Source organism: Leptodactylus fuscus, chromosome 7, assembly GCF_031893055.1.
Source record: "Leptodactylus fuscus isolate aLepFus1 chromosome 7, aLepFus1.hap2, whole genome shotgun sequence".
NCBI lineage: Eukaryota > Metazoa > Chordata > Amphibia > Anura > Leptodactylidae > Leptodactylus > Leptodactylus fuscus.
The window spans coordinates 16420545-16444444 of record NC_134271.1 but is presented as its reverse complement, the minus strand read 5'-3'; the positions used below and the strand labels follow the sequence as shown (position 1 = coordinate 16444444).

Sequence of the window (23900 nt, the reverse complement as noted above, 5' to 3'; positions counted from 1 at the left end):
ACTTATCACCAATCCTGTAGGAAGGCCAGGGGGCACATTATAGGAGCACTATTACTATTGGAAGCACAATGTAGGCACTTCTATCTATGTGGAAACATCATGTGGCATAACTGTGGGGGCACTATAGGGCAGCATTGTTACTATTTGCGACACCGTTTTCAATGGGGTCCACTAGGTGGCACTATTTCCTATAGAGAGATGCTGTAAAAGCAATATAACTATTGGGGGATCATTATTACCATCGGGGGCACACTGGGGGAGTATAATTACTAGTGAGGACACTATAACCTATGGTGCACACTGGGGGAGTATTATTACTATTGGGGAAAGAAGAACCTATATGGCATGAGGTGGGAGTATTACTATTTGGGCACTATTGGGATGCTGTTACCTATAGGTGCATATTGGGGGATCACTATCACTATTGGTGGCACTATTACTTGGGGGCAGGCTGGGGGAGTATTATTACTATTGGGGCATTGTTACCTATAGGTGCATACTGGGGGATCATTATTACTATTGGGGGCACTGTTACTTGGGGACAGGCTGGGGTGTATTATTACTATTGTGGCACTTTTACTTGGGGGCATGTTGGGGCAGTATTATTACTATTGGGGGCACTTTTATTAGGGGGTATGCTGGGGCAGTATTATTACTATTGGGGGCATGTTGGGGCAGTATTATTACTATTGGGGGCATGTTGGGGTGTATTATTACTATTGGGGGCAGGCTGGGGCAGTATTATTACTATTGGAGGCATAATGGGGCAGTATTATTACAATTGGAGGCATACTGGGGCAGTATTATTACAATTGGGGGCAGGCTGGGGCAGTATTATTACTATTGAGGGCATGTTGGGGTGTATTATTACTATTGGGGGTATACTGGGGCAGTATTATTACTATTAGGAGCATACTGGGGCAGTATTATTACTATAGGGGACATACTGGGGCAGTATTATTACTATTGGGGGCATACTGGGGCAGTATTATTACTATTGGGGCATACTGGGGCAGTATTATTACTACGATACCGTTATTTTTCAGCCTGCGTGTAGTAGGATAGAATTTCCTCTTTCTCTTCTATATAAGACACATTTGCCGCTGATCAATATCGCCACTAATCGATTGATCAATGACATTCAGGGCTCGTCCTTCATTGGCCGGGGCTAGCAGATGGCACCAGAGCTACTCAGTGGATCAATACATAGTGAAAGGGTGTAGGCCATTATCCGGGGCTGGTGTATTGACTCTATCAGTCTCTGTCCCCTCTCTATAGCTGACAGGTTAATGATAGCTCAGGGGGGTCGGGGGCAGCAGACCAGGGGCATCCACCAGACAATACATGGACAGATTAACACTGGAAAGTCTAGTCCAGCCGCTGTTGTTCCCTCCGGATTATCCTGAACCAACAAGCTGTGGCTCTCCAGCTGGTCATACTGGGCATGCTGGGAGTAGTAGTGCACAATAGCTAGTACATGGTATTCATATAATACATACAGATACTGGGTGGTATACATTCAAGTAAGGTAATAAAAGAAATATACAGAGAGTTACAATGTATAGAAATGTATCCAGTGAGATACTGAAGATACAAATAGAACCTTTCCCAATGCGACTGCGAGTTTTCAGGTTTATTGTGTCTTAAAGGGCAATTCCACAATTAAAATGAATATAAATGTATCCGTATAACGTTACCTAGTATGAGTTTTAGGAAGTGTTACTTTTTTAACAATGTGACTATCAGCCCCATTATGTCTCAGGATGGAGCACAAGGTGAGTGACTGTGTATAAGCTGCCTAAGGAGCGGAGGAGGGGAGATGACAACTACCGGTTCACAGAATGGTTGTCACCAGAGATGGGAAAACTGGTTTGTAACAAGCCGAGTTTATTATGGATTTTACAAAAAAACTGAAGTATCAGTATCGTTCTCTGGGGTCCTTCAGAATACTGAGTTGTTCCTGTAACCTTTTGATCAATTTATCCTTGAGGGACCCCAAGTGGACAGTCCCTTTAAGAAGAAAAGATAAGAGGACAAGGTTCATAGTCACATAAGATGGGCTGATTGAGTCATGAGGGTCAATGGCTGAACTGGCTTGACAAGTGACAATTAGAGATTGGCGAATCTGGCAAGGTTTGTTATGCGAATACTCACAAAGGTCGGCCCATCAGCTCTGTGATGGTCCTTGAGAAAGATCTCTTGGTGAGTGAAATGTTGCACTTTTGGGTTATTAAAATTCCTGACAGATAGATAGATAGATAGATAGATAGATAGATAGATAGATAGATAATGAGATAGATAGATAATGAGATAGATAGATAGATAGATAGATAGATAGATAGATAGATAGATAGATAGGTAGATAGATAATGAGATAGATAGATAATGAGATAGATAGATAGATAGATAGATAGATAGATAGATAGATAGATAGATATGAGATAGATAGATAGATAGATAGATAGATAGATAGATAGGAGATAGATAGATAGATAGATAGATAGATAGATAGATAGATAGATGACATGACATATTGGGAGCTGTAGTTGCCCTACAGTTGGGAGGTCAGGCTTTTTTTGACCCCATCATACAGTTTGCATTGGCTTTGTTCTAGATAAACCTGATGGCGAAGCTTCCGCTAATAATCCCGCATTGGCATACAGAGGGGATTTGCCTGAGTCCACATGGAGCTCAGGGAACCTGGGTGGGACAATGGGCAGGAATTACAAGGACGACTTTAATATTTAATGCCCTTTCCTTCCTGCCCCCATTGGCTGAGAGCGGTGAGGACATCTGCCCCGGTCATCGCCATCACATGAGCCACCAGGACTAGTAGACATATGGCTGCAGCGGGACACATCCAGCTCCCACTTAATGAATCCTGCAGCCTATTTGCATCAATAATAGATGCCAAACACTGATCCAATTGTTCCCCGCTCTGAGACATGTTGCAAGTGAATAAAATGGATGTTGGCTCTGCCATATGGCTGCACCAGAAGAATGGAGCTACACGGTTTACGACAGCGACAGCTATCAAAGTGCTATATCCTAAAGAGCAGCACAAAGTTGCCTTGGAAGTGCAACAAAATGGGACAAGCTTGTATGAAAGCACCCATAAATCTAAGTACGTCACCCCTGGGGGGGAGGGGTGCTGGTGGTATCGAGGTATGGTGGATATTATCTGTCCTACAACAGAAGGATGACGAGTCCGCAGGCACAAGTCATGGTCGTCTAATGGACCAGTAGTCAGAGGATATTAGGGAATGTAATGTAAAGCTGCTCAGAGATGGATTGTCTGAAAGGTTTGGCTGTAGGTGATAAATGGAAAGAAAGAAAAAAAAGATAGAAAGAAAGAGAGAGAAAGAAAGAAAGAAAGAAAGAAAGAAAGAAAGAAAGAAAGAAAGAGAGAGAGAGAGAGAGAAAGAAAGAAAGAAAGAAAGAAAGAAAGAAAGAGAGAGAGAGAGAGAGAGAGAGAAAGAAAGAAAGAAAGAAGAAAGAAAGAAAGAAAGAAAGAAAGAAAGAAAGAAAGAAAGAAGGAAAGAAAGAAAGAAAGAAAGAAAGAAAGAAAGAAAGAAAGAAAAAGAAAGAAAGAAAGAAAGAAAGAAAGAAAGAAAGAAAGAAAGAAAGAAAGAAAGAAAGAAAGAAAGAAAAAGAAAGAAAGAAAGAAAGAAAAAGAAAGAAAGAAAGAAAAAGAAAGAAAGAAAGAAAGAAAGAAAGAAAAAGAGAAAGAAAGAAAGAAAAAGCATTAGATAGATAGATATGAGATAGATAGATAGATAGATAGATAGATAGATAGGAGATAGATAGATAGATAGATAGATAGATAGATAGATAGATAGATAGGAGATAGATAGATAGATAGATAGATAGATAGATAGATAGATAGATAGGAGATAGATAGATAGATGATAGATAGATAGATAGATAGATAGATAGATAGATAGATAGGAGATAGATAGATAGATAGATAGGAGATAGATAGATAGATAGATAGATAGACAGATAGATAAATAGATAGATCAGATAGTCCCTTCCAGATGTCGCGCAGTGTTACAATGTGTAATAGGAATCTTTGCTTTTTCTGGCCTGGATAAATTGTGATGAATCTGACATCAAATACAATAGAAATCTCCGCCACCTGCTTCCATTAAAGATCAGACAGTCTCCTATGAGTGCAGGCGGCAGCTGAGCCTGGTTAAGTCGCCCGGGCGAAGGTTCTGGATATTCTAATGAATTTATTGCATATTTCCACTGCCTCGGCGGGTGTAAGTCCTGGGCTGAGAGATGAGGATTTCATTGTCCTCTCCCCTATGAGATGTCTCATTGTCCTCGGGATCCTGCGCACTACGTACGGGGACGATGAGGGTTGTAATATATTTGCATATGAATTTTGTAGTTTTGTGATTCATTGTGCCCACACTGTATAATATAAGGGGCAGCCTCTGTATAGGAGGGGGCAGTATACATCCTGTGATAAAGGCGCTGAGCCAAATGTCTCTAAACATATGATATGGGATTTGGGCAAGTGTTTCGGGACAGTCTTATACACATGAAGAGATGCTCGGCCACCCTCAGATGGGTTCCCTTTAAGAATATATCTTTATAGGGGACAGGGATCCAAATCTCCTGCTTCCCTTCGCAAAGCCATAGAGTTACATTATAAGATTCTGGCTGCCTGCAGCCACCACTAGGGGGAGCTCACCACATCAATCTGTCACTGCACTCAATGATAACTCTGTTTCACAGACCATATAAAAAGTTGCTTCATTTTGTATCGTAGGTGCAATGGAGCGATAATATACTGTGGAGAGGATTTGGAAGTACAGAGGGGGATGGGGACGTCTATCCTAATCCAAAATGGAATAGTTATAAATTTATTTTAAATTTTTTTTAAAAAATGCAGAAATAAACTGAAGGTCAAACCCGACATCCCGAGCCTCGTTCATCCTTTCAGCCTCTATTTACCATCAAATTTCGGTGAATTCCTGCTGACACCGTCCATACATCACATCCATTCCGCCGTCTGTTTCCAATTGATTTAGGCCGAATTCAGACACCTGCTGCCACTTAGAGATAATTTATAGCAGCCCTGGATGAGATCTTTGTGTTGTATCAGCCTCACTAAACAAGCCGGACACGGGCAGGAGTGTGCAACGTCTGCAGACACAGTCACGCAACCAGGAGCCTGCACGGGCCCTTAAAGGGAATGTCCACTTTTGCTTAACTTTGCACTTTTACAAGGTAACATTCTGTGCTGATCAACATCTTAATGTTATATTTTAGGTTTGTCTGACACAAAGCTCCAAATCTTCTGCACAGATATGATAACTGATAACATTCTGACTGCCCGCGGTCACCACTAGAGGGAGTACAGTGCATACATGTTTAATATTGAGGAGCTGTGTAGAGTGTATGCAGTGAGCTCCCCCTAGTGGTGACTTCCAGGCTATCATAAATCAAGAATTGAATTCAGCACTGCAGTAAAGCAGAGTCTTCACATTACTATGGAATTTCTATAGGGCTGATGAATTAGGGGTGGGGGTTTAGTGCTCCATTATAAAAAGGGGTTTTTAAGCACTTATATATTAATGACCAGCCCTACATGTGATCGGTAGACATCTGACACCTTGGACCGCACCGAACAACTGGTTGAAGAGGTTGCACATTTGAATAGCAAGAACAGCGCCGTACATATAGTAGTGGTCGTCTTTGGTATTGCAGTTCAGTCACATTCACTTGCTGCTATACCACATGACTAATGAGCGTCACATCATCCGCACAGGGCTGCAGTGCCTGTGAGCACCATGACTGCTTCAAACAGCTGATCAGCCGGGTTCCTGGGTGTCAGACCCCAATGATCACATATATATTGCCCCACCTGTCCATGATCCATCCCCTTTTTACCACAGTGGTGTGAATATTAAATGCGCAGTTTCTGACTCTCGTGTTGCTACAATGTATCAGCGCAGGTAAAATATATCACATTTCTATCAAGAATTTTTGACTTTTCGAGGGCTGATTCTCATCACTGAGATCCTATAATGGCGGGGGTGACATTATACAGTGAATACGCTTCATTTATATTATACCTAACGTGGCGGGGCAGGAAGTAGAGAAGAGCAGCTGCTATGTGCGGCCATTCCACCCCCTGATCTAATGTCATTACAATAGGGGGCGGGGGAGGGGATCCATCTCTGAATAGATCAATTACATGAATCTCCTAATTAGATTTCGTCTCCAGCGTCTCATGTGCTACATTGTATAGATACAGAGGGCGCCGCGGGGTAAAACCGCCCTCACCATTACATAGGAGACAGTATCCCATAAATTGATTCCGGGGTCCACATCCAACAACCCTTTGGAAACAGACCATAGTGGCCTTCAAATATGGGGTCTTGTGGGGGCCCATTATTGTGTTAGGGTCTGGGCTGGCTGGAGGGGGGTTGGATAGTATGGTGAGCCAGTCCGACACTGGCGTGGACGACCTCATGAATGTTTATAGGACAATTTAAGTGGTTTTGGGACACTTAAAGGGATAGGTGGTAAGTGTCTGGTTGCTGGGGGGTTTATCACTGGGACCCCCATCAATTACAAAAACGGGGATGCCATGATCCAGTTTGAGCATACATGATGGATTCCATTTAGTGTCTATGGGACAGGCAGAGCAATACAAGTACAGTATGGCCCCCAGCTATCTTCATCAGGCGCAGCAGTGTGCATGTATATCCGACACTGATCACCAATCCTATAGATCGTTATTATTTCATTATGGCGGGATTATCCCTTTGGGGATGCCCGCCCTACCCCTAGGATCTGTGGCCTAGTGAGCAATCTTATCCTCAAACTCGTAGCTTCCGGAACATAATACTTCCATGCATGAGAATATTGATCCCTATTCAGATATAGGAATCGATTTTATAAAAGAAAATCCTACCCAGCTTTCCCGGGACCCTGAAAGGCAAATCTTCCTGGATAAATTAGCAATTGCGAACAGGGGATAAATAATCACATAACCAGAAAGCACTGTCATTCAGGAGACTGGGAAAGTTGGTTGACAACTCTTATGTGCTACGTTAGGGCAGCCATACTGGTTGTCAACCAACATTCCCAGATTACCAAGTGTGTGAATGTGTCATAGGGGGGGGAGAATATACAAGGGTTTATAATTTATACGTAAACTGAGGACATTTCCATATTGCATGTTATTTCACCCTGACAAGCCTCTTTGTTTCGATCTGTAGGTTGGACTCGGACTGTCGGATCCTGCAAACTCAGCAGCTGTATGGACGTCACGTATTAGCATTGAATCGCTCCTTTGTCTTCTTTCCGGCTCGGCGGGGTCATTTACGTTCGCTCTTTTTACATATGAAGGTTTATGGATAAGATGGGAGCAGCCATGGTGTATACAAGAAGGGGGCTCATTAATGGGGTCTTCACCCTCCATTGGCCACTGGAGAGGTCACTGGGAGTTAAGCAGGGGCCCACGTTAATGTTGGTATGTTCCTATAGGACATGTAGGATAGGGGTTGTCTTATTGGGGAAACCCATTTAAGCAGTCGCCAACTGGTGGCTCAATGTATATATCCGGGTGGCAGCTGTCTATCTGTGCACAGACATACCTGTACATCCTGTAAGCAGCAGCTGCTAGGGCGACAGCCAGCTGTCAGTGACAGCCGGACATCCCAGAGAGGGCAGGGATGGTTTATTATTGTCCCTGCCTTCCTCATTGCTTTATATACAGCAACCATTATGTATATACTGTAGCTTACGATGCTCTGCACAAGTCACGATAGGTCGGCTGTTATGGATACAATGTATCAGTTACATTCTGGTTACTATCGATACAATGTATCAATCACAGGTTATGGTTACAGTGGATGAATGAATGCAGTGACCCTGGAGATTATAGGGTCATAGTGTGTAGGAAATATTATATTATTTTATACCTCCGATAACCACACAGAGGATTCATTCATAGCAAAGCAGACGAGGATTGAGTCACAAAATATCTCATTGTCTTCGCCAGTTCTCTATGAATGGAGGCGGAATTGACGCAATCCACACGTTCTCCGTCTCACTGGTGTAGGTGACGGCTACAGAGACACATTGATAGTCTGTGACCATTATAAAGCACCCACCAGGTCGGAGTACTCTGGATAGTCTCAGCCCCCTTTATTACATGGACTTCATAATGTCCACCTCTTACCTACAGGGGGCAGACTTCCTTCTACCTCTGAGAAATGCAGAGTACTTGTGTAGGGGACAGCGATGGCTAGATCAGACAATTCCTTTTTGCACAAACATTATCCCAATTGTCTAATTCTTTTTCCTTCTAAAGGTGAAATTCTAAAATAAAATGTTAAAATTGCAATTTTCACAATGGCCACCAGGGCACATTCAAAAACCTGACACTCTACGTATGCAACATCTCTCTTTTTGGCTGTGCTGTGAAGACCACCATCTTTAAATGGTAAAATGGAGTGATTAGAAACCGGGACTCGCTGACAGTTAATTTAAGGCACCAAACCCCTTGCCCATGATGGTTACTATTAGGCACTACCCTCCCTCTGTGTCCACACCACCTCCTGTGACTGTTCGCATCAGACCAACCCCCTGTCCATGTCAGACCAATCGTGTTCCGATTCCTTTTCGGAGCAGTTTATGGTGTTGCTGTGACGTGAACCACATGCAGAGGTTGAGGGTATGTTAGCTCCGCCCATTTGACTAACACACCAGGAGCAGAGGCAGCTAGTGACTGGGATAGAAGAGAATGGAGCATGATAGGAGATGAAGTTTCCAAACATCTGGAACGCTGAACGTCGCTGATCCCCGTGTTAGATGTGTACTCCATACCTGATGTGCAACCATGTCAGCCCTCCTGCCTGAAGTGCGCCCCCTGCTGAAAACAGAGCAAAGGCAACCGGGCAGAACGTATTACTGCTCAGGGACAACCAGAGACCTCTAGTGGCCACTTAAGTCATTACACTTTGTGTAGTAAAAAAAAAATTACAATTTAACAATGATAAAGAAACTTTCATTGAAGCCAAATATAAATAAATGCACATCAGTGTCTGCAGATACAAGAGCGCTCAATGTTCTCACAAAATAAAAGTCAAAACTTTGCAAACAAGTGAATATAGTGCCATTCCCATAGAGGAGAAACAGAACCGGCTCATCCACACGGATATAAATAGATAATATAAGTTAGTAAACTTCTCAAACATAAAAAAAAAGAAAAAGAAATACAGTAACATTAATGGCGCACTCGTCCATCGAGCAGAGAGTACACCCTTCCAAGCACTGCACACATCAAATGGGCACCGCTCCCCAATATCTCTTTACGCCTCGGAAAAAGTTGGGTCATTTTGTCAATGTGTTACATATACTTCAGAGCTGCATTCTAAATTCTGACGATTTGAGATGGGGCGGAAAATAAAAATAAAAATCGGTCACCAGTTTGGTGGGCATTTTCAGATTTTGTTGAAGATTAGAGGGGGTCCGACCCTCATGTGTGAAGTGGCTACGGCAGATGTAGAGTGCTGCGTCCGCTCCTCAGGTTGACATGATGTTATCCGTCACATGGCTTTTTTGTAGCTCAGTCCCATTCAAGTGAATGGGGCTGAGATGTAATACCAGGTACAGCCACTATACAATGCAGGGCGCTGTGTTGGTTGTACATGAATAGGCCACAACACTCAACCGAATGCTGCAGTCACTTCAAACAGGTCCGGCACCCAGAACCCCCACCAGTCTTCAATTGATGACCTATCCATAGGATAAATAATTAATAAGCCTGGAAAATCCTTTTACCATCATCATGTGACTGCCCAGTGCCTGGTATATAGATGACAGTCGGGGGTGCCAAGGGTCACAGGCAGGGCCGGTACTGGGTAGTATATAAGACAATTCTGTAAAAGTAGTCAGGTCTTGAATTAGGGATCAGCAGCCTTTGGCACCCTAGATGTTAAGAAACTACAACTCCCAGCATGCACAAGTACTAAGCACTCCCATAGAAGTGAATGGAGCATGCTGGTACTTGTAGTTCCGGAGAGCTGGAGCAACCCCTGATCACCTAGCAATGGCTCTGCAGACACTGACCAAGCAGGGGATACTCTGTCATCTGAAAAATGATTCAACTTTTTCCGTAAACCGTAAGATGGCGGTCAGCGGCGACACTGCACTTTAAAATAATTAAAAGATCAAAAAAAATACAAATAAAAAAAAAAATCTGGAATCAGTTAAAGTTGCGGCCACGACTGCCGGGGAAGCGGCTGCTCAGGAGAAGTCCATTTTTTTTTGCTCTCAGTCCTTAAGGTCACGGCTCAGGTCTCGGTTGTCCTCGGCTCCTCACTCGAGTTGAGGTTTTGGGAAAGTCCGTAAGTGCAAATCTGCATAAATCAGAGAAGGAAATTACTGGTCAGGGCTGGAAAGATGAGATCACAGAGCGAGCTCATCTGCCACGGAAAATGTGAGGTTACGTGCCCAGGCGGTAATCTCTACAGGGTCGTCACACCCGTAATTTGGCTGGGTGGGTGGGGTGTAGGATGCCAGCATAGGCAGATGATGTGCTCACAGGAATCAAGTTAAAGGGGTGGTGAAGGATTAGGAAAAACATGGCTGCTTCGGTTTTCAAAAACAGCACCACACCTGTCCACAGGTTGTGAATTGTATTGCAGTTCAACGCTATTCATTGCAATGGAGCCGAGATGCCATACCAGGCACAACCTATAGACAGGTGTGGCGCCATTTCTAGGGAAAAAAAAGTAGCTATATTTTATTAATCCGGGAGGACATCAGAATTGCAAATGCCAACGCAAAAATATGAAAACGGGCAAATAAATCTGCAACACATTTCAGACTTTTATGTTGGAATCTGCAATTCTGCTTTTTAACTCTTCCCAGAAACAGTGCCACAACATGTCCACAGGTTCTGCCTGGTATTGCAGCTTAGTTCTATTGAAATAAGTAGTGCTGAGCTGCAGTACCACACACAATCTGCAGACAGAGGTGGCGCTGTTCTCAATACATTATGATGACAAATTCAGCTCTGCTACATTCACTAAACTCAAGGTTATTCCATCTGCAGTGACTCATTCTTCACTCCTTATCATCTCACTTATATATGATAAGCCCCCCCCCCCTCCTCCATTGTACATGATGTCACCCCCTGAATTACTGGAGTGTAACCGCTCAGACGGCCGCACGTCCGGGGATCACTCATCTCCGGAGAAGATTTATCTGCTCTGTGGACGCTGCACAAATCTAAGTCAACAGGACAAGGGAAGACAATAGAATGAAAAAGAGGGGAAGGGGCGCAGTGGAGGGGCAACAGGACCACAATAACCAAATAGTGCAGTAATCAGCAGGGGTGAAGGGAGGGGGGCACTATAGGAACGCTGCACCAACTGGTGCCCAGGACCCCCTCTTTTGCTGGTCTGCAAGGTAAACCTACCAAGGCATCCAGTGATGCATTTACCTGCTCCATGACTAGATAGACTTGCCATTCCGGGCTCTGGGAAAGCAGAATGAAAGTCCTTTCAACCCGGGGGGTGGGGGGTGGAAGGACTTAACACGATGTAACAGTTTTACACAAGATTTTGCAAAAAAATGCATTGCCCACAGTGATGGCACCAACCTGCAGTGTGTGAGGTCACTCAAGGACAAGGAATCCTCGTCCTCAAATGACCCCAGATCTTCAAGACAACGCAGTGTGCACAGCCAGCTCCTCGGAAAGTGAGGGAGGGGGCCTGTGCAATGCCTGGTCACAGACACAAGATAATAATCGGCTGAAGTCTTAGACGTGTGTATACATGTATGTACTGTATGTGTGTGTATATATATATATATATATATATATATATATATAATTTTGTGACTAATCAACTATAACAGATATCTGCACCAATTCAGACAGATCCTAATCTGTGCAGCGTATCTGTGCAGGTATCTGGGCAGCACAAGGCAGATGGGACAGGGACTTCTAGTGGGGAAGGGTCTAAAAACTACACTTCCCAGCATGCACCTGTACTCAGCTATACCTAGTACTCAAATAGAAGAGTCTGGAGCATGCTGGGAGTTGTAGCTCCCAAGATTCCTGATCCCAAGCCCTCTATGTAAGCACCTTGGGACCCCGCTATACCACCTGCTTATTATACAGGACACATGACTAATAAATGGCAACAGTGCCCCCAGTGGCCACTACAGAAAGAGAAGGTTTATACCCCCCCTTACCTCGATCACCGGATCATCTTGCGCGGCGTGTGCTCTGTGGGGATGGGAGAAGCGGAGTGCAGCTTATCACAAAGCGCTGCAACAACTTTCGTCTTCTTTCTCACCGGGAAAAAGTCTGGAAAGAAATAAAAAAAATAATTTTTTTATAATATACTATAAAAACTCAATATATTAAAAAATCTCAAAAAGTAAGACCAAGCCGCCGAAGTCACAATTTATAGAGCGGAGTTATAGTCAATGGCAGACAAGATGGTGCAAAACATCAAAAACTGGTGTATCAGAGTCCCAGGACCTCAACCCAGGGTTAGAAAAACAGCGCCACACCTGTCCATAGGCTGTGTCTGGTATTGTATCTCAGCTTTATTAAAGTGAAGAAGGCCAAGTTTCAATACCAGCCAAAACCTGCAAAGACGGGTGCTATTTCCGAAAGAAAGCCGCCATGTTTCCAAATTCTGAACGTTAATGCAATTTATTGAAATGAACAATGGCTGCCATATCTAATACTACAGCCTTACAAGGTATTTCCCTAATTCTTACCCACAAATATGATGTAACCATCCTGTACAGCAAGGCATCGACGTGTTACCTTGTAAATTAGGTTTTCACTTATCATTATATTGTTTAGTGCTAAGTTTTGCCGATACAAAGCTCCAAACCCCCTGCACAGAGAGGTAAATGATCAAATTTCCCTCTACCGGTGATCACCCATAGAGGGAGCTCAAGAGATTATTGCAATACAGTCCACAGTACAGTAGAGTCCTAAGCTCCCCCTAGTGGTGGAATTTCATCATTTACTTATTAATCTATGTAATAATTAAAGCCCAGCGTTAGAGAAACTAAAATGTAATGGGGGCAGTCATCATCCTTGAACTTCTCCTCTGCCCCGTCAACAGCATTTAGGTATCTCAGGTTGTCAGGGCATGCTGGGAGTTGTAGTTTTGCAACAAATAGGTGAAGCAACAGAGTAATTGTGTCTAAAACTACAGTTACAGACCAAATAAGACTGATGAATGTGATCAGCGGCGCCCTGCACTGCGCCTGCAGATGTTACCCCTCGCCATTTCCCCTGCAGGAAGGAGATAATTAAATGCAATTTTATTTCTCGCCGTGAATCCACTAAATCTTCCTCCGCCTGTGACTGCAGCTCCTCACAGCATTGAAATGCTTCATGCTCAGCTGAGATCAGCAGCACAAATTGCTGTGCTTGCACTTCTATTGTACTAGTGGAAAGGCAGCCAGAGGGGGGAGAAGGAGGGAGAAGAGGGGTGTGGAGGGAGGGGGGGAGCAGGCTGCCCCGAGCCAGAGGACAAGCTGAGGATCTCAAGACTATAGCCAGCACATACAAAGTACTGCACAAAGCAACAACCCAAATTTAAGACAAGGGGTGTCTATGCATGATGAATAGGAAATTCTATACTGTATATAAAAAGAGTATTTAACCCTTTTATGGCTTTGGAGGAAAAGACACAAAAGAGAGTATAGGGCTGAGAGCACACCTTGCATTAGCTGCAGATTGTGCAGCATTTTTTTTTTTTTTTTTGAATGACTGCAAAAGTAAGAAATATACAAGTAAATGCTTATACACCTCCCTTCTGCTAAATCCACTCTTGGCTTTGGCTCAAAGCAACAAAAAAACGCAGCATTTCTGCAATGTATAGCCTCAGCCTTAAGGGTTAAGCCCTAAAATTACAAGTGCAAGAGAAGGAATAAGGAGGGTCGGGCCTTGGGGAGCAGGTGATGAAAGAAGCAGCCAGAAAGTGCAATCCGGGTAACCAGACAAGTGGAGAAATCCTGGTGACGACAGCAACGCGACAAATCAGTGACAAGTGTAGTGACTAATCGGTGTGGTAACACAACCACAGCAGTGCCAGGCAAGCAAATCAGTGTAGCAATCCAGCAAGAGTATGGTGACAGCAGTAATGTAGCAAATCTGTGACTGCCCGACTGTAACAAAGGAAGGAACAATGAGAAACAGTGAGTGACAGCCAATCAGGATACAATGTAACCAGAGCCAAGGAGAGGACGGAGCAACACTGGGGTGTGTAGGGAGAGAAATCGTACTAGAGAGCCAAATATAAGGAAACAATACCTGAGAGATACAATGTAACAACAGATACACAATAACAATCAGAAAAATATAAACAAGAGGCAGAATACAATGTAACAGAGGCAAGGAGAGGACGGAGCAACACTGGGTGTATAAGGTGAGATATAGTACTATACATCCAGATATAAGGGAAACAATACCTGAGAGATACAATGTAACAAAAGATACACCATAACAATCAGAAGATATAAACAAGAGGCAGAATACAATGTAACCACAGCGGAGAAGAAGACGGAGCAACGCTGGGGTATGTAGGGTGAGATATAGTACTATACATCCAACTATAAGGGAAACAATACCTGAGAGATACAATGTAACAAAAGATACACCATAACAATCAGAAGATATAAACAAGAGGCAGAATACAATGTAGCCACAGCGGAGAAGAAGACGGAGCAACGCTGGGGTGTGTAGGGTGAGATATAGTACTAGAGAGCCAAATATAAGGGAAACAATACCTGAGAGATACAATGTAATAAAAGATACACAATAATAATACCCAAGAGATACAATGTAACAACAGATACACAATAACAATCAGAAAATATGAACAAGAGGCTGAATACAATGTAACAGAGGCAAGGAGAGGACGGAGCAACGCTGGGTGTATAAGGGGAGATAGGATACTATAGATCCAAATGTAAGGGGAACAATACCTGAGGCTCAGCTCACATAAGCAGGCTCCATCTAGGCATTATAGTCTATGGGGTCCACAGGTTTCCTAAGGTAACCGCTTTTTTATGCGGATTAGGTTTCTGTTTCGGGGTTCCCCAAGCGGACATCCCCAAACAGAAACCCTGCAGATGTGAACCGAGCCTAAGAGATACAATGTAACAAGAGACATCCTAACACCGTAACAATCAGAAGATATATAGAAGAGGAGAATACAATGTAACAGGGGCAAGGAGGGTCCAGATACAGAGCAACACTGAAGTGTATGGAGTGAGACATAGTACTGTATATCACAATAATTCGTGTACAATACCTGAGAGATACAATGTAACAGACATCACAAACACCATAACCATCAGAAGGTATACACAAGAGGCAAAGTAACAGCCCAGATACATAGCAATGGGACGTATGGGCACTAAAGTGCTAGATGTTACTATAGATAGTATAAGGGATGTACAAAACATGAAAGGTGTAACAATAGATTTACAGTCAAGAGACAATATATACAGGCGCAATATAATGTAACCAGAGGCAAGGAGTGTCCAGTTAATAGAGTAACCATAGGGTGTATGTGTACTAGGGGGTAAGAAATGATACTATAGAAAATAGTATAAGGGATGTATAATACCTGACAGATACAATGTAACAAAAGACACAAATATATATATATATATATATATATATATATATATATATATATATATATAATGTAGCCAGGACACACTGCTCCCCCTATAATTACACTGCAACCAGACTCCAGATACAATGTAACTATAGCTATACATGATGAGGACACAAGATACCAAGACAGACCACCAGAAATACCAACAAAGCACTCCAACCCCTAGCATGCAATGCACAAAGCACTCCAACCCTCAGCAGGCACTCCTACCACATGACAGTTGTCTGTACCTGTGATCTGGGCTGCAGGCTGGCTCCTCTTAGCTCCAGGTCGGGGTACCAGTGCAGGCGGGCTGTAGTCGGGTGTAGTCGGGGGGCTGGAGGACAGTACTGGGGGAGTGCTGTCAGGTGTAGTCGGGTTCCGGGGCGTCCTGTAGAATTGGGGCACGGTCTCCTCGCCGCTCTCCTCCCAGGTATATCGGCTGCTGGGCAGAGGGACCCCCCTCTGGAAGTCAAAGTCCCACCTGCGGCTGCTCTCCTCCCGCATCTCCCGTAGTCGGGCGTGCAGCTCCCGGCTCAGCTCTACGTGATCCACCGGCCCGAACAGGCTCCTGCAAGCCTTGGTGCCCGGCCTGGGGGCTCCCTCAGCCCGCTGTACATTGCACATGATCCCGGGGACTCCCGATGTGTCTCACCGCAGCTCCAACCTTCCCCTCCCCGGTCAGTGACAGTCAGAGCGGCCGCAGCGCTGCCCAGTGCCCGGCAACCGAGACTAAACGATGTTTTCTACACACGAGACGACCACGCCCATAACATTACAGAACACGCCCCCTGGCTGTCTGGGGACTCCGCCCTCAGCACGACCATAGGTCCCGCCCATATCTCAGCTTCTGCCTTCCTTACACCAAGAGCTGTGATTGGCTGATGAGCTGTCAGTCACTGAGCCCCGCCTGAGGGCGTCAGGTAGTCGGAGGGGAAAGTAGAGTAAAAATATTACACAACAGTGTCATCTATACATCCCCATAACAGTGTCATCTATACAGCCCCCCATAACAGTGTCATCTATACATCCCCATAACAGTGTCATCTATACAGCCCCCATAACAGTGTCATCTATACAGCCCCCATAACAGTGTCATCTACAGATCCCCATAACAGTGTCATCTATACATCCCCATAACAGTGTCATCTATACAGCCCCCCATAACAGTGTCATCTATACATCCCCTATAACAGTGTCATCTATACATCCCCTATAACAGTGTCATCTATACATCCCCTATAACAGTGTCATCTATACAGCCCCCATAACAGTGTCATCTATACATCCCCATAACAGTGTCATCTATACATCCCCATAACAGTGTCATCTATACAGCCCCCCATAACAGTGTCATCTATACATCCCCATAACAGTGTCATCTATACAGCCCCCATAACAGTGTCATCTATACATCCCCATAACAGTGTCATCTATACATCCCCATAACAGTGTCATCTATACAGCCCCCATAACAGATCCCCCATAACAGTGTCATCTACAGATCCCCCATAACAGTGTCATCAATACATCTCCCATAACAGTGTCATCTACAGATCCCCATAACAGTGTCATCAATACATCCCCATAACAGTGTCATCTATACATCCCCCATAACAGTGTCATCTATACATCCCCATAACAGTGTCATCTATACATCCCCATAACAGTGTCATCTATACATCCCCCATAACAGTGTCATCTATACATCCCCCATAACAGTGTCATCTATACATCCCCCATAATAGTGTCATCTATACATCCCCCATAATAGTGTCATCTATACATCCCCCATAACAGTGTCATCTACAGACCCCCCCATAACAGTGTCATCTACAGACCCCCCCATAACAGATCCCCCATAACAGTGTCATCTATACAGCCCCCCATAACAGTGTCATCTATACAGCCCCCCATAACAGTGTCATCTATACATCCCCCATAACAGTGTCATCTATACATCCCCCATAACAGTGTCATCTATACATCCCCCATAACAGTGTCATCTATACATCCCCCATAACAGTGTCATCTATACATCCCCCATAACAGTGTCATCTATACAGCCCCCATAACAGTGTCATCTATACATCCCCATAACAGTGTCATCTATACAGCCCCCATAACAGTGTCATCTACAGATCCCCATAACAGTGTCATCTATACATCCCCCATAACAGTGTCATCTATACATCCCCCATAATAGTGTCATCTATACATCCCCCATAACAGTGTCATCTACAGACCCCCCCATAACAGATCCCCCATAACAGTGTCATCTACAGATCCCCCATAACAGTGTCATCAATACATCTCCCATAACAGTGTCATCTACAGATCCCCCATAACAGTGTTATCTACAGACCCCCCATAACAGTGTCATTTACAGATCGCCATAACAGTGTCATCTACAAATCCTTCATAACAGTGTCATCTACAGATCCCCCATAACAGTGTCATCTACAGATCCCCATAACAGTGTCATCTACAGATCCCCCCCCCCCCATAACAGTGTCTCATCTATATCTATATGCTATTATAAGGGATTGTCCATTTCTCCAAAGCTGAGATACAGTTACACAAGTGCTGAGATACAGTTACACAAGTGCTGAGATACAGTTACACAAGCCTTTGTCTCCCCTTTAGCCCTGCTGTATGTTGATAAGCTGCAGACCTTATAGGGTTACCAGCCCTTTAATTCAGCCCTACACCTCTGCACTACTATGGCGCTACCCCTCGACCCAGCAGTCTGCCCTGCCTGTTATAGTAAGGTGGCCACACCCCAGGGTCATGATGTGTGATTTCGGGGCGGTCCTGGCCCCCCTGTATGTTTTGGAGCGGGGGTGACACCCACTTCCTTTGTTTGCTGTGTAGTATGTTGTTGTCAGCTGTGTAATGGAGGAGGGGGCTGTGCAGAGCAGGAAGCTGAACCTGTCCTGTCCTGCACACGGCTCTGTCACGTAACACCACATGTATGTGCCACAGCAGGGACAGGACATTATGTAACTCTGCGCAATCTCTGATACTGGAGGCTGATAGGACGTATTCACACACAGCAGACGAGGTCTCAACCGCATTGGTGGAAAACACCTTTTTTATCACAATTTTGCAGTAGAGTTATTTACTTTTTACATATTTTGCAAAAATGCTGCACCTGCAGTTTTCCAGATTGAAACTACACTTCAACTGCTGTGTGTGAACACACCCTACACTTCGCACAAGAGTCTGGAGTTTATAGGACGTTTTTTAAAAGGGTTTTTCCAATAGTAGGTATCATAAAAGGATGCACAGGGTGAGTCACCGACTACTGAAGTGGAAAGCCCCTTTAAGTTGGCACCTCTGCGCAGAGATGACCGTCACCATCCTAAGACACCTCAGGAGGCCTCTCTGGAAATGGTCTCATTTCTGCTAAATAGTCCCAGCATCGTCTGCACTTCCGCTTTTTCTTTACGCTGAATTCTCTTCTTCCCTTTAGTCTCATTACGTATTGCAGCAATGGCCAGTGAGTGTCTGTCAGGGCAGTGGCGTAATAGCGGGGGCCGTGACGAACTTATTTCCCACAGTGGCCCCTGCACACAGTATTATGTCCCATACAGTAGCGTAACTAGGAATGGCGGGGCCCCGTGGCAAACTTTTGTCATGGCCCCCCCCCCCCGACCGACACCGAAGACCTCGACCGACCCCCTCCTACGCATTTCTGCGCGCTCTTTTATGCCCATAGTGGCCCCTGCACACAGTATTATTCACCATAGTGGCCCCTGCACACAGTATTATGCCCCATAGTGGCCCCTGCACACAGTATTATCCCCCATAGTGGCCCCTGCACACAGTATTATCCCCCATAGTGGCCCCTGCACACAGTATTATCCCCCATAGTGGCCCCTGCACACAGTATTATCCCCCATAGTGGCACCTGCACACAGTATTATCCCCCATAGTGGCCCCTGCACACAGTATTATCCCCCATAGTGGCCCCTGCACACAGTATTATACCCCATAGTGGCCCCTGCACACAGTATTATGCCCCATAGTGGCCCCTGTACACAGTATTATCCCCCATAGTGGCCCCTGCACACAGTATTATCCCCCATAGTGGCCCCTGCACACAGTATTATGTCCCATAGTGGCCCCTGAACACAGTATTATACCCCATAGTGGCCCCTGCACACAGTATTATGCCCCATAGTGGCCCCTGTACACAGTATTATCCCCCATAGTGGCCCCTGCACACAGTATTATGCCCCATAGTGGCCCCTGTACACAGTATTATTCCCCATAGTGGCCCCTGAACACAGTATTATACCCCATAGTTTCCCCTGCACACAGTATTATGCCCCATAGTGGCCCCTGCACACAGTATTATGCCCCATTTTGGACCACCCATGAACAAAATATGAAAATACCGCAGAGTATAATAAACGGAGACCCAGGGGAAGATACAAACATTAAAAACACTGTTACTTACCTCTCCTGGGTTCCAGCGAACTCCCCACTGATAACGGCCATCTTCAATGATGAAAGAGACGTCAACTGAGGGCCAGTTGCGTCGCAACGCATAAGTCAGCAAGCCTGGCCCAAGTGACATCTGTGATGTCAACAAGTAGGCCTGAACCCTATCGGAGCCAGGAGAGGTAAGTAACATTGTTTTTTACGTTCCTTCACCTATCATTATACTCGGGGGTCTGAAAAGACCTCTGAGTATAATGATAATGTTTGTGGGGATCGCAGGCCCACAGCCTCACTTACTGATCCCAGCTCCTGATCACAGCCACTTCAGCAGAAGGGGAAGCACCATGAGCAGGAGCCAGGATCGGTAAGTAACTTGGGCCCGTTACCTGCTGGAATTATTTCAGCAGGTAACAGCCTATTAAAAAAAAAAATCTGCAGCGGTAGCAGCTGCCGCCGACTCCCTAATATCCCGGGCCCTGTGTAGCCGCTACGACAGTAGTTACGTCCCTGTGTCAGGGCATGCTGGGAATTGTAGTTTGGCAACAGCTGATCTGTTGTGTCACATCACCACAGTCCAAACCACCAACTCCGACTCCTCTATTTTTGCACAGCTTTACTCCAACTGCTTTATAAATGGCTGACAGCGTCAATATCATTAGTGAAGGATTTGAAGGATGACCCCGTGACCTTTGGTCATGTAACAGAAGTCGTAGCTGTCAAAGTCGCTGTGCAACTCCATCCTGAAGCTCCGATAATTTGCAAAAAAACCAACAATATTGATAGTATATCAATAGGGTTAAAGGGTTAAAATTGGGGGTGCCCAGGGCTAGCATTTAAAGGGGTTGTCCCATATCTTGTATTAGATGATGTCCATTGGGCCCTGATATGAACAAGGACCGTCCTAATAGAACAACCCCTCTAACCCAATCCCCCAGCTACTTTTCTACCTATGACTCCTCCTTTTCTTGCACCTAGAATTATTTATTTATTTATTTTTACTTCTGAGAATTTGGGGGAAAATTTTGAAAAATTGAATAAGCACGTTGTTGTTACATCAGCGTACCAGCATTTCATTCCACCGAAAGGAGCGCGCAACCGATTCCTCCATTTTAAGAAATAAGTTGCATTTATACCGTTTGACCCTAGAGTCATAAGCAGATTTTAGTTATGTCCTTACAGGACGGAAGCCGAGATCATTAGGATAGTAAATGTCCATGGCTGCTGGGAGGTGGGGCTCATATTACCACCTACTGAATTATTCAGTACCTGCCAAGGCAACCCCTGCCCCCCACCAGGTGGCGATGTTAATTCTTCTCTCCATTCACTTGATATTTAACTACTTGATCCCTGGATAATAGAATGTCAGCCAGCTGGCTGACACCTCGCAAACCAAACGCATGCAAATCTGGCAGCAGCTTGTGCTATTAGCTTGCAATTTGCCCAAAACACGGAGGTTTGCGACCTTCAACCAGGTTCATCGTTTTATCACGAGACAATGCCATGAAATACAGCTAGTGTAAAAAAAAATCCAACATGGTGATTACGTAAAAATGACAATGCAAGCCACAATAGTACTGCAATATTGTCATTATGGTTGTCTGACCACCACTCCATTCTGTATTATACTCCAGAGCTGCGCTCACTATTCTGCTGGTACAGTCACTGTGTACATACATTACATTACTTATCCTGTATTATACTCCAGAGCTGCGCTCACTATTCTGCTGGTACAGTCACTGTGTACATACATTACATTACTTATCCTGTATTATACTCCAGAGCTGCAGTCACTGTGTACATACATTACATTACTTATCCTGTACTGATCCTGAGTTACATCCTGTATTATACTCCAGAGCTGCGCTCACTATTCTGCTGGTGCAGTCACTGTGTACATACATTACATTACTTATACTGTATTATACTCCAGAGCTGCGCTCACTATTCTGCTGGTACAGTCACTGTGTACATACATTACATTACTTATCCTGTATTATACTCCAGAGCTGCAGTCACTGTGTACATACATTACATTACTTATCCTGTACTGATCCTGAGTTACATCCTGTATTATACTCCAGAGCCGCGCTCACTATTCTGCTGGTGCAGTCGCTGTGTACATACATTACATTACTTATCCTGTATTATACTCCAGAGCTGCACTCACTATTCTGCTGGTACAGTCACTGTGTACATACATTACATTACTTACCCTGTATTATACTCCAGAGCTGCGCTCACTATTCTGCTGGTACAGTCACTGTGTACATACATTACATTACTTATCCTGTATTATACTCCAGAGCTGCACTCACTATTCTGCTGGTACAGTCACTGTGTACATACATTACATTACTTATCCTGTACTGATCCTGAGTTACATCCTGTATTATACTCCAGAGCCGCGCTCACTATTCTGCTGGTGCAGTCGCTGTGTACATACATTACATTACTTATCCTGTATTATACTCCAGAGCTGCACTCACTATTCTGCTGGTGCAGTCACTGTGTACATACATTATATTACTTATCCAGGGCTGAGTTGCTACCTACAGAGCTTTATTCTGAATTCTGCCCAATGACTGCAGGATCAGAGAACACCACAAGGATTTGCAGTCTGTAACTATGGAAACACATAGGCCTGCATACACAATATAAGATTATTTGTAAAGTTGTTCCAATTTTTCAATTTTAGGTGAATTGGACTCTACATTAATTGTCCTAAAGTCTTCATTTATTTAGGGATCCGGGAGCTGACAAGGCGTCTTGACTCCATCCTGGATTAACAATATGGTGCTTGTTATTCATTCAGTTTTCCTAGAATTTTCTATTTTTGTGCATTCCTGAGAGAAGTAAAACAGATTTGACATTTCTGTTCAATGTGCAAACACGAGCACAAGGTGGCGACCACCATGAGTGGAGGGCGCTGAGGTCTATGGAGCAGACGGCGATCGGCACCTTCAAAGGCTTCCTCCAGATTATTTTAATTTCCCACTTTTCTCTTATCCCCCGGCAGATGTGCTCATAGGACGGAGGGTTTAGTTATCGGCCAGTGCTATATAGTATGTTGTGTGCCAAAATGGGATAGGGCAGCATGGCGGCAGTGCGGGGGTCCGGGGTTCAAAAACAACCCCATGACAATAACTATTTCACTGTAATGTATTTTTGTTGTCGTACTTAAACCCTATAATTTGTAAAGTGCTGCGGAATATGATGGCGGTATATAAATATAATCTATTATTATTAACAATAACTTGTCATCACTAGGATCGAATCCTGCCAAGTACCATAGGGGAGCAGTCTGTAAAATAGGGGTGACCCATGGTCTGTGAGATAGGGGAGAAGTCTGAGGGAACCATGGGGAGTAGTCTGTTAGATAGGGGTGATCCATGGTCTGTGAGATAGGGGAGCAGTCTGTAAGATTGGGGTGATCTATGGTACAGGTTGTAATATAGGGGTGATCCATGGTCTGTGAGATAGGGGAGCAGTCTGTAATATAGGGGTGATCCATGGTCTGTGAGATAGGGGAGCAGTCTGTAAGATAGGGGTGATCCATGGTCTGTGAGATAGGGGAGCAGTCTGTAAGATTGGGGTGATCTATGGTACAGGTTGTAATATAGGGGTGATCCATGGTCTGTGAGATAGGGGAGCAGTCTGTAAGATAGGGGTGATCCATGGTCTGTGAGATAGGGGAGCAGTCTGTAAGATTGGGGTGATCTATGGTACAGGTTGTAATATAGGGGTGATCCATGGTCTGTGAGATAGGGGAGCAGTCTG

The 23900-nt window shown here is 44.5% G+C and overlaps 1 protein-coding gene across 1 annotated transcript; it reads right to left on the bottom strand.

Annotated features, from left to right (window-relative positions):
- Positions 1–9048: 9048 nt before the first annotated feature.
- Positions 9049–16449, bottom strand: CDKN1C (cyclin dependent kinase inhibitor 1C). Its single transcript, XM_075280464.1, has 3 exons — positions 15926–16449; positions 12232–12346; positions 9049–10388 (listed from the first exon to the last, which is right to left on the bottom strand). Exons 1-2 carry the CDS (start codon positions 16299–16301, stop codon positions 12237–12239), a joined length of 486 nt encoding a protein of 161 aa, XP_075136565.1. The 5' UTR covers positions 16302–16449; the 3' UTR covers positions 9049–10388; positions 12232–12236.
- Between the last annotated feature and the right edge of the window lie 7451 nt (positions 16450–23900).

Bases quoted from the DNA above. Each gene is read 5' to 3' on its own strand.
- CDKN1C (XM_075280464.1), bottom strand. From the start codon at position 16,301: ATGTGCAATGTACAGCGGGCTGAGGGAGCCCCCAGGCCGGGCACCAAG. The intron at 12,347-15,925 runs GTACAGACAACT...ATTTCTTTCCAG, and splicing joins GCCTGCAGCCCAGATCACAG to ACTTTTTCCCGGTGAGAAAG.